Below are 18192 nucleotides of genomic sequence, written 5' to 3'. Positions count from 1 at the left end.
GATACATGTAATGTAATATAAAAATAGGGAATGCAATCTATTTGGCTGTTGCAACTTTCCAAGGGAAATTAATCTAAAAGTTATCTTGTTTCATGATTTCCAAGTGAAAGTACTGTGAGGGTGAGAAGCCTTTTTTCTATTTAGCAAGCAACTGCAGTGCCCCTCAGAGGGAACTGATAAGGTGAGCAATTAAAATTCTACTCACAGTTTGAGTGGTAAAACTTTCTCCCGTCTCTATATTTCTGCAGTCTATATGCCTGATCGAGCGTGGCAACCCATCCCGCAGCCTGGAGCAGGTTTGTCGATGGGCCAACACGCAGCAGCGCCGCGACCCTGACCATGCCGAGTACCACGACCACGCCATCTTCCTCACAAGGCAAGATTTTGGTCCCGCAGGTATGCAAGGTACTGTATTTTTCTCGATCGAGGCCTGTGCAGACTGAGTGCTGATATCTGCTTCCATTCACAAAGGGGTTGGCTTCAAGTCTTGCCCAGGTAAGGTCGATGGAAACTTAAAAGTGGAGGCTGCAGCTGAGGTCACAAACCCAATTCTGCCCACGGTGACCTCACAGGAAAATAATTAGCTTTCCAAAACCTTGCTGACTTGATATTGACGCCACCCTGGATATGAAAAATTGAGATTGATATTATTGAAGAAGGTTTTTGGCATGTAGAAAAAAAACCAGAAATGTTTCTTAGTTTGTCATTAATTTAAACTAACTTGTTTTTTAGTCTTTATTGATTTATGTAAAGTTCAGTGTGAACTTTTCTTTATTCATAAAGAATAAGTAGATAGTTCTCAATCCAAATAACACATGTATGCAATCATTAGGAGGAGTTTTGTACCATACATGTCAGTTTGGCATTTGTCTCACGTTGTATTTCTTCTTTTCAGCCCTTCAAAACAAAATTTGAAGTGAGCAGCCTAACCACCAGAGAAACTTTGTCTAGAATGAACAAACATCCTCTGTGCTCAAGTTCAAGATCTTGCACTGACCTGTGTTTATTTTTAACTTTTAAAGCACAAGTGTCATGTTTAGAGGACGACCCGAAGCTACCTGGTTTGCTTGTCACACCTCCTGATGTTGCTATAGCTGCCGTTGTGTTGTGTTCATAACAAGCCCGGTGTCTATGGCACCTTGTGCTGTGTCGGGCCGGACCCGGTGCTGTGTCTCGGGGTCACGAGCAGACATCACACTCCCTTGTCAAAGTTTAGCTGTGAGATGGTAGATTCTGTATCCAAATACAGATACTGGGCTGTGGGATAAATACAGGAAAATCCAGTCAGTTTATGGAGTAGCTCCAGAGCAAATGGAGATGAAACAACTTCATGAATCACACGATTTTGTTACCTCATAAAGAGCTCACCACATTTACAAATGCACTGTAATCAAACCCTGTAAACGTTTTTGATCTGCTCTCCTGACTGATTTCCCATGCGATATGTTCAGTGTTTCAGTTTATCAACCAGATGACAGGGACCACCTCTCTCCTCACTCATGACGTCAGCTATAGAGAATATTATTTTTGACCCAAGCTGCTGCTGCTGCTGCACCTTTTCGCTTCAATGTGCAAAGCTCCCGATGGCCTCTTCATGGGAATGTAATCTGCATTCTCCTGAATTTCCTTTTATCTGCCCTTTCAGATAAAGGGTCCTGCTCCACAACTGCTTTCATGTTTTGCAATTTCACTCGCAGCACTAAATGTGTCCATTTTGTTGTCATTTATGAATAGAACCATCGACCATCTGGATCAAAAACCGTCATAATCACACTATAGCAAAAAAAAAAAACACTGCTCTGACTGAAATCACTTGCTGCAGATGTTTCTCTTTTTCAACACCACCAAAATAACCTGATAAACATGCTTTTCAGGAGTCTTTATCACCGGCTGTCTGTCTGCTGCATTTTCTGCTCTTTACCTGCATGCCAAAAAGCTCTTCTCATGGTCAGAGAGCATGAAAATTATCTGAAAGCCGCCAAAAGACGGTCGGGAACCAGCGTGCTTCTGAACCAAACCAAACACGCTAAGCTGAATCGCTGCACACCTCTTGATCGAGTTATATTTAATGTTTGTGCTTTGCCTAAAAGTTTGGTGAACTGTGTAAAATGTTGTGATGCCGGGTGGATGTCTGCTGGGTAATGATGACAGGCTTCCAAGCTTGCTGTTTACTTCAAGCCTTTTTTTTTATGTATAGCGAGAAGATATTTGATGTACAAGCTGTCACACAGGAGCGTCACTTGTTAAAAATCTATTGTACATCAGTGTCAATTAAGTTGCTTTCAAGGTGCTTTAACACAGACATGAAGGCTTCAGTACTTGATTTTTCTATGTCCATGGTCAGACGGAGCTTATAGATGTACTTTATAATCATTGAATGGCATCTGTTTTTTTTTAATGCAGATGTTCTGTAAATGTCACTGAAACTGCTTTAACCTTCAGTGAACATTTATATGTGGTACATAGTGTTACTTTTCTTTGGAGGCATTCCCTCTTCCTTTAGTTCACCTTGAGGGTTTGTTTTTATTATTTTTAAGAATGGTACTACCTACATCACATCATAAGCAGGACATACATATAAATATGTAGGTTTCTCTTTGAAAGAAAAGATTGCAACCTCCTCAATGACTGCAGTCACATCATATTAGTTCTCTAAGTTCAACAATGTCACATAAAGAGAATTTTCCACCTCAATCATCAGTGCTGCATGAGAATTTCCTGACCTTCCTCCTGGTACTTGATTATTAGGGCGGTGTGGTATTTTCTGTTGCCCAGGTTACGCTCCAGTGACAGGGATGTGCCACCCACTGAGGAGCTGCACTCTGAACCATGAGGACGGCTTCTCCTCCGCCTTTGTGGTTGCTCATGAAACCGGCCATGTGTGAGTAATAGCATGACGATGAAAGCACCAGCAGAGTCTTTCAGAATCTTACTGCATCCAATTAAGGCGATAGTTTTGCATGGTAACTGTAGTCTGTAATTAAAGGTAGAGCCATTTAATGGGACTCTGTTGTCTTAATGAAACAAAGCATCTGGTTGCCTTGGCATGTGCATGCAGGCAAGATTAGGTTATTCCGCTCTGTTCTTGGAAAAACAATTAACTAATTAAATGTACCAGTCCCACATATAAATACCACATATGGGCATATGTATATGTACTATCAATGTACACAAACCGCATGGATTAGAATATATTGTTATACTGTATATACTGTATTATACAGCATATACTCTAATTTGGGCATAAAGTTATTATTTTCCATTAACATTATTATTAGCCATAAAGACTACTTTTATTATGCCTATGATGTTGTCAGATTTTGTTGACAATCAATTAACACCTCTGTGACAAGGTCAATAATAAACACATAATTTACATATTTCCGACAATGTCACCAAAAACTGAACATTATAAGCTTCTCTAAGATAGATGTTATGGCAGAGCTGTTGCTGGTCTACATTAGATTGCACAGGTGTACCTGATTAAAAAAAGGTCACACACAACATTATGTACTTTAACATACTTTTGAGTGCCATTTTGATTTCTCCAAAAATGTCCCTTCAGTTGGAAGATTATAGGGTGACTTGAGTAGATATTGTGATTTATAAATATATCCTTTACATTTATTTACAATATGAAAATATTTGATAAAAAAACACAATACCACAATGTTTCAAAATTCCCTGCAATTGAACTTAAAGAAGTATTAGCCAAATTGTATATCAAGATTGGTAGTCCTCATAGGGGTTGGAGAATTAAACTTTAATACATTTTTAGTATCCTCGAAAATGTGTCTGTAGCATTCAGTATAATCAACTATCAAACAGTGAAAGTTGGCTTTCAATACTTGGTTATATTCCTAGGGCTCTATCTTGCCCTCAGCGCAATTGACTTTGTACATTGGCGTTTGTATAATTCCTGCACATTGGAATTTTCCCTCCACCGATGCACGTCCTTAAATTAGGGGCGGCGCAAACGTTCCCTGGTGCTATTTGCAGTTTCAGAAAACAATTCCGCCACAGACCAGGAAAAACCTAGTCTAAAGTCAGGGGCGCTTATTCAGATGCTATTTTAAGGACGCAGACTTATAGGGATGCGCCTGAGAGGCAGCAGCAACATCGCCATCCGGTCAAGACGGGCATTAATACTTTGCCGCATCCCGAACAGCTCCCACTCCAGCATGTCAAACCCGGTTTGCTGCAGGAACGGGTGGTCCTCCGGCGTGTAGTGGGTCTGGATCCTCTGCACCTTGGTGTTTGTGCTGCTCCCTCCTCAGCTGGCCCTTGCGCACTGCTCGGCCTGTGCGCACTGCTCCCAAGGCCAGGGGCTTCTTCCTGCGAATCTGCGTTACATTGTTTTGATTTATTGTATGGCTGGTTACATTTATTTCATGTCAATAATGTCACTTCTCTGTCTTTTACGGCCCTGACGAGAACGTCGGTCTCCTCGGCTGTGAACCGCTCCTGGCGTGCGCCTGGCAAATCCGCCGTTATAATAGCAATCCACCATGGAACAAGCGCGCCTGCTGTTAAAGGGAATTTTAGATTTGCGCCGGGCGCAAGAGTCCTTTATCCCGCCGGCATAATAGCAACAGCGCCCGAGATCCGCCCACAAAGCTACTTGCGTTTTGCGTTTGATACTTGCGCTTCAGATCGGCAAGATAGGGCCCCTTGTCTTGTTTACTTATTTCTTCAACAGATTTTCTTTTTTATTTAGACAAGGAAACGTTGCTTATTTTAGACAGTATTTCTTTTGAGAAAACTTCTTCCATGGCATCTTGTGTCAAGATGACTTTAAACACTGACACATTGAAACATTTGGCTCATTTCACTAGATGTTTGTAAGAAAACATGTGAACAGTCTTCAAAGAAAAGAAGAAAAAAAAGTTTTTCTGAAGCAAATATGAGGCAGTAACTTTCAGACTGTTTAAGCTGTGATATGTGTTATGTACATGCAATCAATATTTCTGTACTTGTAGGTGGTTTAGTAGAGGTTTTAACTCACAAAATGCCACTGCATCAAATCTGCACATACAGAAATAGTTTTGTGAAATACACTGATCAGCCATAACATTACGACCACCTGGACGGATCGGACCACACGGGCCAGCCTTTGCACCCCAGGTGCATCAATGAGCCTTGGTCCCTTGACCCTGTCTGGTTCATCACTTTTCCTTCCTTGGACCACTTTTAATAGATACTGACCACTGCAGACCGGGAGTAACCCACAAGAGCTGCAGTTTTGGAAATGCTCCGTCCCAGTCGTCTAGCAATCAGAATTTGGCCCTTGTCAAAGTCGCTAAAATCCTCACACTGCCCATTTTACCTGCTTCTATGCATCACAGGCACGTCTTGTTAACTTCTAAGGACGTGCACAACCAACGGTCGGAAGGGATGCAGGATGTGTGAGGCAGCCATAACGCATAAGCAGGAGTCTTTGTTGTCGCATGACCCTCCATAAAACCAATAATTGTAATATGTTCACTCTTTTGTACTGATTAAACAAAGAAGATAAAACTTGTTAATATTTTCAGCTTGTAATGTGCGTTAGAAGTGCTGGTAGGCTCTTTTTTGACCTTTGGACAGAGACAGGCTATTTCCAATCTTCACGCTAAGCTTTAATTATTTAAGTAAAGTACATATTTAGTTACTTTCCTCCTTTCTCCAGCTCTATAGTTCAATATTTAAGGTTAGTGAAGGAACAGGCTTCCTACACTCTCAACTTGGTGTTTCTCAGTCTGACTCATTAGCAGCTTCAGCCTGTGATCATAAACCGGAGTTCATCATGTATAGCTACTGGTCCATTTCACACAGACTTCCTTTCCTCTAATGGGGCTCTAAAGGCTTATGAGAAAACGTCTGTGACCTGCGCCCCACTGCGTCACGAACATTGAAAAACTGTGAAGACAGATTTAATTGACTGTCACATTGTACAAAAGAACAGAAGAACAGGTCACTAACCTCTTCATCCACTAACAGTGGAAATTGGGAAGGCTCCATGCTATTCCTGGCACTGCTATGAAACCTGGTCAACAAGCATGACTAACTCAGTGATTGAATGCATCACTTTCACCAAGCTGAATGACACCAACACTGTGATGGTGTTTGTGGTTCAGTGGTTTTAGAGTGCTTGTTTCCTTTTCTTTTTTTGTCGGACCAGGCAATGAAGCGCTGAATATTACAAACTGAGTGACTGAGACACACAGCTGAAACGTACATGTTCATCTCAAACCTTAAAATCACCTGAAACTTCTCCACCATATGATGAAATTGATCATCAAAAGAAGTTTCGGAATCAAAGAATTTGCTTCCCTTTTTCCTTATTTTCTACCATCTACTGTTTAATCTTGCAGTAAGAAACTTTTGAAACGTATATGAGCAAAAATCAGAGTAAAAATCTGTTTAAAGTGAATCTAACGTCCATTATGCTTGTCCTGCTATCAATGTTCTCACTGTCCTTTGCAAATAATCACAGACTAACTTAATAGAATTTTAAAACAGAATGAATATATATCATATATAGATTAGGACCTATGAAACAAGGGCGTTGCTGAAGATCAGGATAATCCTTTATTAAACATGACAGGAGATACGTGATTGATATGATGAGGATATTGTCACATTGCTTAATAAAGCCTTATTCTTTAGGGAAATACATGCACAGCCAGTACTTTTGCAAGTTTTTAAAAGGAAAATGTCTTATTTGGTTATTCATCCAGAAACCTTAATCAGCATACTGATTCAGTGAGTGAGTCAATGCTTTGTTGTACAATCTAATGAGGTTTGCTGATTTTAAGTAAAATTATAGGTCTCGAGTTAATTAACCTCTTATTTGCTGAATTACTCAAAGTAGGCAAAAGAAGTAGTGAAAGACTGAATGCCTTGAGAGTGAGTTTGATGTGTGTCTCATACTTTATAAGTAAACCTTGCTTCCTGTAATTGTGCCAGTCACATGCCAGCAGTGTAATTTAGTAAATCTGAATTACATTTTCCTGTAGCATAAGGCATGAATTTCACTTCATTGACTGATTGATCACACAAGCTATAAGCTTCTGTTCTTGGTTACACTTGTGACTGATGGAAACCGATTTACCTTGTTAACCTTGCCTTGTTGTTGTGTTTAATTAGAATTTATTTAATTTATAAAAGCATTAATAAGTTTGCTACAAATACATACAAGCAGCACAGCAACAGCTGTCTCCTCGCAGTCAGCCTGGGTTACAACCATGCATGACCAGCTGGATGATGGTGAAATGAAAACTATAAATCCCCAGTAGATGAATATAGTGAATATATTTTTTCAGAGGTTTTCTCTCTGCGATAAACTCTCCATGTATCTTTGCTTAATCTCTCCAAGACCCTAATCAGGATAAGGGAGAATAGAAGTTGGATGGATATATTATAGTAAGTAAAGTTTAGGAATTATGCTGTCCACAAAGAGGGAATAATATCAAAATACAAAAGTTAAAATGCCTTTATTATTGCGGTTACATCGCACACAGACAAGCGAATACTATAAGCACAGGCTTCAGCACACAGCCACATTACACCTGTAATCACTCACTGAATGAAGACTCTGTAATGAAAACATGTATGGATTTTCCTGAAACCGTAGTAGTAAGTTTACTGACTTAAAACTGCTATATACTTTTTTTTATTTAAAAATTTTGTTTTACTTTCATGGCATCATTTTTCGTCCGCAGCAGGCAGCTGTTTACAGCACAAAAGCTCTCAAAACCCACAGTATGTAATCAATCCAGCTCCAAAAGGCAGCCAGACAATTAGCAAACGGCTTGTGATCATATAAGAGCCAGATATTTCCCTTATGAGTAGCGGAGACCAAAAGGACAGTAAATATTAGACAGAAACACAACTCCAAATGAAGCAATAATGTTGCTCTGTGTTTGCTAAATGTGTAAATTGCAAATAGCTGGGCTTCCATAAGGATGTGCTCCACATTTAACCACATGTACCAAATTAATAATATAATAATAATCTGTATTTATTGAGAAAGTGTCACCCTTTCATTTTCAAGACCTCTATGTATTGTACTAATCTAAGGTCAGAGATCTAGTCGGGGGAGAGGCCATGAGGAGCCTTAAAAGTAATTAGTAAAATTCTAAAATCAATTCTGTAATATACTGGGAGCTAAAGGCTACAAACAAGAGTGGTGCGATCATGTTTCTTGGTTCTGGTTAAAATCTTCATCTTCACCTTACTGACCTCTACTGATGGAAAAACTGCCTCTAATAAACAGGTCAAGTTTGGTACAGAAGTCCACACTCTCAAAGCTTTCACCCAGGCATGTCTCAATAGATTTTACAGACTTCAAGTTAACATCCATACAAAATAGTAGAAAAGCTTCAGACACTATTTTTTACACCAAATAAGGCATTTAGTCTATTAAACTGTTTAGCTTTCTCCTCGACATGTTTTAATAAGGTCAGGGCACTGCAGAGGCTTATATAATAAGTACAAGTAAAAGAACTCCAACAAGAAAAAGGGAAAAAAATCACATTATTTATTTATTATAGTAGTTATTTCTGCACATTCATTGGGTGTGTAAAAATGGTAGGTTTCACCCTAATTTATTCATTTCTGAACTATTACTGAATATCTGTGAAATAGGCTTGAATTGCTCTTTAGATCAAACTTTGAAAAATTCAGATCCCACTGGCATGACCAATTAGTGGATGTTACCATATTTCCTTACCCACCTTCAGGCCATGATTGGTTCAAAGACTAAACAGCAGCACCATAGAGAGCTCAAGCCCTGGCCTCTCTTCTGTTCCACCAGCTTGGAGGATTTCTTTAATCAGTCTCTGTGAACAGCTGAAGCGTGGTCCTAGGGTTTTGTTTTTACTATTCATATGATAAAGTCTTAGAACCCCTCATGATTTTAAGTTAAACAATTGTTAGCATTTAAAAGACATGTCTGTCATGTTTGGCTGCTCTATTTTCATAGCTCGCCACTTGACTGGTCTCAGTTTGTCAAAGTGGTGATATTGAAGGAATAGTTGATAAATATGAAGATATCATTGGCAGCCAGCTAACCTAGTCTTAGCACAATTACACCCTCCAGCACTTCTGAAGCTCAATATTTAATCTGTTGTATCTCGCTTACAAAAATCGAAATGTAAAAAAACGTCACATCAACGGGGTTGTGTGCCAGACTGTTTCTTAGCCAGGACATGTTGCCAGGAAACCAGTGGTGGTGGTCTCCGCCAAGAAATAGACTGGAACATAACCATCCATAAAACTGATTTAATGAATTGATTAAATGTTTACACTTTGTTTTTGGTATAAATTAAATACGCAATGTGTTAATGAGTGAGCTTTAGAGGTGATGGCTTTGTTACCTTTGAACAGAGCCAAGTTGTTTTATCTTTCCAGTTTTTAGGCTTAGTCTCTCTCTCCTCCCTTTCCTGTCTACCTTTGGCTGTTGTGTCCATAAAGGCATTAAAGCCAGAAAAAAAAGCATACAGACATGTGAGTAGTATGCTATATTATAGGAAAATTGAAAATGAATCCATAACAAATAATACCAGGACTATAATCCCTAATATTGATAGAGATAGTTTGATATATTGATGTGTCTATTTTGGCAACTCTGGTTTTTCATTTAGCAAAATATACCAGATTTATCGGTGCATTAGTTTGTATTTGTTGTCCGAACACAAGCAGGTTGAGAACTTTATCTCAATAAAAGACAAAATAAATTATTTTAGATCGGGAAATATCTGATCAAAGTTACTAAGAATCTGGCAAAGCATTTAGGCCAACCTTGGGTACTTGACAGTTTTTAATACTTTGTTCTATGGACACATTTCAGTTCCCAGTTATCAAGTATTGAGGCGCTTTTTTTTCCTAGCGTTTCCTCTCTTGTCTGTTTTGCATTTTAACTTTACAACAGGGAAGATGTAAGATGATTCCCCTCTGACAATAAGCCTTATTTTCTCATCAGGCTTGGCATGGAGCACGACGGCCAGGGGAATCGTTGTGCTGATGAGACAAGTATGGGCAGCATCATGGCACCACTTGTCCAAGCAGCTTTCCACCGCTATCACTGGTCACGTTGCAGCAAGCAGGAGCTCAATCGATACATCCAGTGCGTTGTATTTCTCTCAGTCTATGATTTCTCATTTTCTCTTTGCACCATTTTGGTTTAATGCTGCACAGCTTGTGTGAAGAAGCTCAATATGTTATTGATTTTTTTCAGAACGTTCTCCTCTCTGGTTTGTTCTTCTCCTGTTCTTCACGTTTATGACTCTGTAATTCTCATCTTTCCTTCAGCTCCTATGACTGCCTGCTGGATGATCCTTTTGAACACAAGTGGCCCAAGCTTCCTGAGCTCCCTGGAATAAATTATTCAATGGACGAACAGTGCCGCTTTGATTTTGGTGTTGGTTATAAAATGTGCACCGCTGTAAGTTGTTCACACCTGTAAATTCCATAAATATTGATCTGTTGATTTATTAGTTCTCCTCTTGAGTCAGCAGAAATCCTATGGTCTATTGGTCTACAATTCGACGGAAAAGAATAACTGAAACTCAAAATTGCTGTTTCCTCATTTAGTTTAGAACCTATGATCCCTGCAAGCAACTGTGGTGCAGTCACCCCGACAACCAGTACTTTTGTAAAACCAAAAAAGGTCCTCCGGTTGATGGGACAGAGTGTGCGCCAGGAAAGGTGGGAAATGTTTTAGAATCAGTTATGAATTCTAATGTTTTTTGTGAAATAATTGCAAAGTCAAGCTTTCTGAATATAGGAAATGAAATCCTGAGATGGTTTCAAATATTTTTAGTCTGGACTTTTTGACCTTTCTTTCTTTCTGTCTTTGTCATAACTTTAGTGGTGCTTCAAGGGCCATTGCATCTGGAGATCCAGCCAGCAACCTCAGGGCCACGATGGGAGCTGGGGCTCCTGGTCAAAGTTCGGCTCTTGCTCCAGAACGTGTGGAGGTGGAGTTCGCTCCCGCAACAGACAATGCAATAACCCTCCGTGAGTGCTGCGGCAGCGAGGAAACTTTCAGTGGCCAGATAGTTTATATGATCTGTGTGTTCATCCAACAGATGATGACATACTGTAAAAGTGTGAATGCAGACCTGGAGAGCAGGGCCAGGTTTTGATCCAGTACTGGCTTTGGTTAAGTTTACTTAGACAAAAACCTGACTTGACCTGAGTTCAAGAAGGTGAGCTACAATATGTATCTCTGCCATTTTGTTACTTTTTATATACTTTTAAGCTTTATGTGATGAATTTTTCCTTAATTTAGCATATTTTTTAGTTTTATAGGTTACTCCGACAGGATCAAATGAAGCATTTATCTAAATTGTAGACCCTTCAGAATTCTAATCTATGGCAAACTGTAAGTACACAAGCACAAAATGATAATACCACACAGTAAGTAGTGTGTTTTTTATGATTCAGTTTGGATTTCTCAGTCTACTGTGATCTGCAGGCACCAGCTTGTTTAAGAGGCCTTCGTCACAGCACAAACGGGTGACGGGTGTATCGTCAGAATTACACTACCACACAGTTAACTGCAGCATCGCTCTCATACAGTGTTCACAGTGAAAACTGAGAATAGTAGCTGTCTCTCAAATCCTAGATACTAATTCCATACAGTGTACATGATACTAATAGTCACGTATGGCAACCTTTTCACAGTAGTATACGGTTTTAGCAGCTAGTATACAAAGAAATGATTTTGTTTTTGTCACCGATCAGGCCTGCTTACGGTGGTCGAGATTGCCCAGGCTCTGCTTTTGACTACCAGATGTGCAACACAGAGGAGTGCGCTGGCCCTTACGAGGACTTCCGTGCTCAGCAGTGCATCCAGAGGAGCAACAAATACCACAAAAACGTCAAGCACACCTGGCTACCGTACGAGCACCCAGATGGTAAGTCCGTGAAGAGCGAAGCAGAGTTGGCTCTCTCTTTTAGAGGTTAGCTTGAAAGTTCCTTGCAGAGCAGATGATATTTGCAGGAGGCTGATGTTTTTATCAGATTCTGAAGATGCCTGCATGAGGTGTGTGTGGGTGTGTGTTTTCAGAGGGCCGTAAGTGTGAGCTGAGCTGCAAGTCAAAGGAAACCGGAGAGGTGGTGTTCATGAACCAAGTGATGCATGATGGGACCCGCTGCAGCTACTCTGACCCCTTCAGCGTGTGCGCACGAGGAGAGTGTCTGGTATGTCTTTACTAAAGCTTTGTGCACTCACAAACACAAACCTCTGTGTTTTATACTGTAAGACATAAATAATAATACTTTGTGTATGATGTGATGTCACAAAATCATGTTCGTAAGTACGCGTCGTAAACTCAGATTTAAGGTGAGCTCAGAGAAACTTGTGAAATGTGAAAACAGTCTTCTGTTGTCAAACTCTGCTCATTTATCCTTCACTGTGAAAGTCAAACATCCAAGTGAAGTAACAATAAACAAAACATATTTTTGTGTTGCATATCTTTCAGCAGAATGCAGCGTTTAATTAATGACATGATAGGAAAACATCATCAGCATCCTTGTGCAGTAGAGCGCCAAAACATCTGACATGGAGCTGAGTTTGGAAATGCCATTTTCCCACAGGGCCTTAACCTTTACAAGAGTGTATTTGGATGATGAAAATAGTGCCCCTTAGAAAGAGATACGCAGATTTGATGACCACACTAAAATAAAGAAACCTCTGCTGTAATACAAACACACACAGAGACATTATTTTGTCTCAGTATTCACCTTGAACATTAAGTTCAGACTTTTATAGTTGCAGGCCGGCTGCTTAGTGTTTTGGCTATACTCCTGTTATGTCTGGGTGTGTTTCCAATATGCATCATCATCATCAGGCTCCAAACCAGATGCGCGCAGACTTTTCTCATGGCATCATTTTCTCATGGCATCATTTTCCTAGTGGAGTAATCTCTCTCTGTGTAAAAGCCCTGATTTGATCGACTGTCATTGCTTTTCCCCTCACAGCATGTAGGCTGCGACAAAGAGGTTGGCTCTTACAAACAAGAGGACAAATGTGGAGTGTGTGAGGGGGACAACTCCCACTGTCGCACTGTGAAGCTGACGCTCACCAAGACGCCCAAAAAGAATGGTAATTATCAACTACGTGGACAAGGCAGTGCTGAACTCAGCAACTCTGCTTCAGATGAGTCATTCTATAAGATGGTTGTCATCATTTAAGCTCAAAGTCATTAATCCCAAAGCCCTAAACACATGTTCCCAATCTTCTATGTTTGACCGCAGCCCGAAATCCCACACTATCATCAAACAAAGAACCAACATTTCTGCCTTGATTCAGAAATAATTGGCTGCTATTACAGCTCAGAATAAGTTCCCATTGTCCAAGGCTCCCAGCTGAACCGTGCTGTGTCTCTTTGTCTTGTTAGGAATGCTGAAAATGTTCGACATCCCAATAGGAGCCCGCCACATTGTTATCGAAGAGAATGAGACCTCCCCTCATATAATTGGTGAGTGTGTGTCTCATCATTTTCCAACTATGGAAACACATGATACTATTGCTGCTAAGTTACAGAATTGGTTTGTGAATAGAATACAATAACACGAGACAAGTTTTTTTTTTCAGATGTTACAGGTTTGTGTGTGTCCATGTCACATGACTGTAGTTGCTGAGTTATCCAGTTTGTAAGACTAGCTGTATAATTTCATTGACTGTCACAGACCAGAGCACAGGATCACCAAGTTCAACTTCTTTACTCAATACATAAGGACATTAAAGGGTCAGTTTAACCAAAACACACACTACAATATAAACAGCTTGTCCAGGTTTTGAGACATCTGGCTGTGTGATTGCTGACGCCAGTCCTATACAATGGAGGTGAAAGGGATTTAATTTGTGGCGCTCACAGGATTCAAAAAATATATTTTAAAACAATTTTCAACAACAACGTATCTTTTCAAAAACTCACAAGCCTCATGCAAGAACCACTCATACAAATCAGATTCGTTCTTAAGTGGTAGATAAGAGTAATTAAGGAGAACAATTTTCTCTTTTGTAGTGTCATAATCCAAAAGAAATTGGAGTTAAAATATGTTACCAAGTAAACGTCATTATCTTTTTTCAACATTATATCAAGTTAAAACAAGCAATTTACAATTCAACAATTTGTAAATTCAAGAGGGTTCTGGCGAATCTAACTGAACAATTGTATGAGCAAGGGTCATAGGGAAAGAGTGAGAGAAACCTAGGATATCAGAAACGTGCTTGCATGAGGCCCAGCTGGTTTTTCAAGTCCATGGTTTTTATTGCAACTACTTTCTATTATCTGATAGAGAAATAAAGAATAAAATCGGCCTTATGCAAGATGCATGGCTATTGATGGAGTTAGGGTTCTCCTCACATTATGGTGAAGGGGAACATCTTCTGTTGCAATGCCTGACAGTGCAGCATCACCAATTATGGCACATATTCTTTCCTCTATCTCAGTGATGGAGACTTCCCCTTGACCCCCTCCTGTTGCGGTCATTGATTGCCTTGCTTTTCATATCAAACCATAATTTCAGCAACAGTACAACCCTCAGGTGACACAAGGTGTTAACAGCACTCCTTATTTTTCCTCACTCCTTGGCTTTAGCAGGTCCTTTAATTCCACACATATGACTTTCTTTTGTTGATCTGAGCTGGACTTTAGTCTCAAATAAACAAATAGTAAGGATACATATAATAATGTAATCATTATACAAATACAAATGGCAGCTGGTGAACATGCAGACAAACTGGAAAAAATGGTAAATGCAGAGTGAGTTTCAACAATAACTATCACATAGATAATAAGTTAAAAACTTACATATGTATACAATAGTAGAAAACTCACACCGTCTTTGACTTCTGCACAGACAACTACAGAGTGAATAAATGAGAGAAGAACTGCACCAGATGCCTTTTTATGTACACTTACTCTGTCAGAGTTGAAATGGATTATAACAGCTGTCAATCCATGCTGACTACAAAAGCTACTAACTGTTCAGAACCAGCTTTCAAGCTGAAAGAGGATATTTAATACTTAAACGATAGATTTTCAGAGGAGTATTTCTTTAAAAGATTAAACAGAATGCCAGGATACAAGGCTATACATAGTTAACATAGGTACATGTATCCAGGAGGGACAGGAGGGATGTGGTGACGTTACAAGTGTTGTCAAAGTGACCTCTCTATGCAGATCAATGCAAGTTAAAGTTTCTGTTGAGACAAAGTCTGCGAAAGTCTGTATCATCTGTATTTGACACTTTTCATGCTGTGAAGGGAAGAATTCCTAATGCCTTGTCCCTTAAGTTTATTACAGTAAAGATTTTTGTAACAGCTCTACTGTAAACGAGAAATCAGTTAGCATGTCTTATATCCCATATGCTTAACTATCAAACAGACACCATAAATGTGACAACCTTTTTGATAACAGGGTAAACCAGAAAGGCGTGAATAATTGCAACTTGTTTTGCAGAGAAGTGAAATTCTCCCGGTGGAATATGACAAATTTCCCTGCAATTAACACAGCTGATGAGTCACATCACAGGTGCTTTCGCTGTTGTGGTGATGTGAAAGGATCTTTTGTAATTTAAACTATACTGCTGCGCTAATGACTTTCAATTTGAGCTGAATGTAGCTGCGTGGGTGGAGCAGGATGCGTTGATGAAGGCTGTATCTTTTAATGCAAATGTGTCAGAAGTATTGAGACTGAAACTCTAAAATGTCTTTAGGTTTTGAGACGTGAGAGTGACAGGCTTTCAGCTTACAGTAGCTCTCTGTGCGACTGTCATGGGTAAGACAGGCTCATCGTGGCATTCAGGCAAACCCTCCCTCTCCTCTTTTCTCCACTGTTTTTCTCTCTGACTTTTATTAGCTCATGGGAAGAAGAGATGACACACAACTTGGAGAAATTGCTGTTGGCTAACCACAGCGCCAAACATCTCAAAATACATACTTACACGTTCCCCGCTTAAAGGAAAATCCCAGAGTTGTTTGGCAGCGGGGAGGGTTGCTGCCGAATTCCTGTTCAAATTTTGAGATTTTTAATGAATGAAGCTAAAAACTACATGATGTAAACACATTCTTTCCCCACCACACATGCATAAAAAACATTTTTTTCCTCATTACTGACAGCTGTGAAGAATCAAGTTACTGGAAACTTCATACTGAATGCAAAAAGTGAGGACGCTGAATCAAAGACCTTCATCGAAAATGGTTTACAGTGGGAATATTCCATTGATGGTGAGAAGGAGACCCTTAAAACAAATGGTCCTCTGCATGAAGGCATTGTAGTGCTGGTAAGTGGGACTATATCATCAGTTTTTACTTAGCTTTTTCCTGAGTTTTATTGTTTATGTAAAGCACTTTCTTCAACTTGGCACAGGTCACTCCCCAGGAGGAAGACACAAAGATCAGCTTGACATATAAGTATATAATACATGAGGACCTATTACCACTTATTACCAACAACAATGTTCTCCTGGCTGAACTCGACACCTACGAGTGGGCACTGAAAAGCTGGTCTCAGTGCTCCAAACCTTGTGGGGGAGGTCAGTGGGTGCATTTTTAAAATGAATAAGCATTTAAGGCAGCAGGTCATAGCTTGGTTAGCTCATGCTGCAGTGGTGTTCTTTCACCATATTGTTGTTCCATGTTCTTGTCGCTCTGCAGTGAAAAAGTCACTAAGACGATTGGTCAGTTAATCTATAAGTCATTATTGGAAATGAAACGACTTTCATAATCATTTAAATTATTTATGCCATGTGTCAAATGACAAACATTTCCATTTTTTTCAGTGAGAGGATTTGTTTCTTTTCTCTGTTTTAAGTTGTTGTAAAGTAAATAAATGTCTTTAGATTCTGGACTATTTTTGACAAATCCAACTATTTAAAGCCCTTTTTTTATATATATATATAATTTCCTGACATATTATATACTGTGATGATGAATGAATGAATTGATGAATTGATAATAGTAATAATGAAAACAATAATTAGCTGTAGATGAAATTAGGTGACACTGGCAGCTAGAGTTAAATGCATTTGGATTAAAGATTTGTGTCTTTAAATATGCTATATGTCTGCATAACCTTGCTGGATTAATAATTATGTACACTTTTTATTGTCCTTCAGGCATACAGTACACAAAATACGGATGCAGGAGGAAGAGTGACAGCCGTTTGGTACATCGTAACTTTTGTGAAACCAGCAAAAAGCCCAAACCCATCCGCAAACGCTGCAATGTCCAAGAGTGCAGCCAGCCTACGTAAGTGACCTCCAAGCATTGATGGTACAGCCGTAAATTTCAATCAATAGATCAAAGTTTGTCACATCATATAAGATACGTACAGTTAAATGTATAGTGCAGCAATATCTAGTCCAGTATTCTGAGAAAATAATTTCCAAGATTAAAGTTTTAAATTTATGAGAAAAAAAACTTTTTCTAAAATTATAAAGTCAGATATTTGCAGGAAAAATCTCTTTTTTGGGTCCTGAGAGAAAGTATGTCTATATAATGATGTAATACTAAATGCTGCACGATATTCATTGTTTCTGCATTAATTTAATTGTCCAGAATCATTTTTTATTTAATAGTTATTAATTCAATTCAATTTTATTACATTTTGCACTAATTTTAGAACGTTCTTTAGTGCAACAGAGCAAACTTGAACACCAACATACTGTATGTTGAAGCAGCCACAGCAACTACACAGGCAGGAGGAGAGGAGAGGAAGAGGAAAGGGAGTGTGGCAGTGTATGGATGGAGGCGGGAAGTGTTATGAATGTTTATGTGGATCTACCGATGCACATTCATGCGAATGACTGTTCAAATGAGGCAGTCTGCAGTGTAGTTCATACCCTTCACTGATAAACCTGAGAATTGTACAGGGTAATAACAGGCTTCACGATGAAATGATCAGTTCTTGTTTTGCATCCGCACTTCTGTCCATATTCATGATCTCTCTCTCTCTCTCTCTCTCTCTCTCTCTCTCTCTCTCTCTCTCTCTCTCTCTCCATCTATCTATCTATCTATCTATCTATCTATCTATCTATCTATCTATCTATCTATCTATCTCTCTCTCTCTCTCTCTCTCTCTCTCTCTCTCTCTCTCTCTGGGGGAGTACAGTGCCTTTGTGATAATAATAATAACTTTATTTATATAGCTCCTTTACAAAGTGCTTTGACAGACAAAGTAAGAAGAGGATACT

The 18192-nt window shown here is 39.4% G+C and overlaps 1 protein-coding gene across 2 annotated transcripts in view; it reads left to right on the top strand.

Annotated features, from left to right (window-relative positions):
* LOC127373564 (A disintegrin and metalloproteinase with thrombospondin motifs 14) overlaps window positions 1-18192 on the top strand; it is a 54225-nt gene that overhangs the window by 30475 nt on the left and 5558 nt on the right. Inside the window, exons 6-18 of one of the 2 annotated variants that reach the window (XM_051418165.1) lie at window positions 249-396; window positions 2776-2881; window positions 9965-10108; window positions 10294-10426; window positions 10576-10689; window positions 10853-11001; window positions 11731-11903; window positions 12056-12189; window positions 12970-13093; window positions 13389-13469; window positions 16118-16281; window positions 16368-16533; window positions 17116-17248. In XM_051418165.1, the coding sequence (XP_051274125.1) occupies window positions 249-396; window positions 2776-2881; window positions 9965-10108; window positions 10294-10426; window positions 10576-10689; window positions 10853-11001; window positions 11731-11903; window positions 12056-12189; window positions 12970-13093; window positions 13389-13469; window positions 16118-16281; window positions 16368-16533; window positions 17116-17248 (1769 nt within the window). Of the gene's footprint in view, window positions 1-248; window positions 406-2775; window positions 2882-9964; window positions 10109-10293; window positions 10427-10575; window positions 10690-10852; window positions 11002-11730; window positions 11904-12055; window positions 12190-12969; window positions 13094-13388; window positions 13470-16117; window positions 16282-16367; window positions 16534-17115; window positions 17249-18192 lie in introns of both variants that reach the window. The other variant, XM_051418164.1, reaches the window with a different exon arrangement.

Source organism: Dicentrarchus labrax, unplaced genomic scaffold, assembly GCF_905237075.1.
Source record: "Dicentrarchus labrax unplaced genomic scaffold, dlabrax2021, whole genome shotgun sequence".
NCBI classification, from domain to species: Eukaryota; Metazoa; Chordata; class Actinopteri; family Moronidae; genus Dicentrarchus; species Dicentrarchus labrax.
This window is presented reverse-complemented; position numbering and strand designations above follow the sequence as displayed.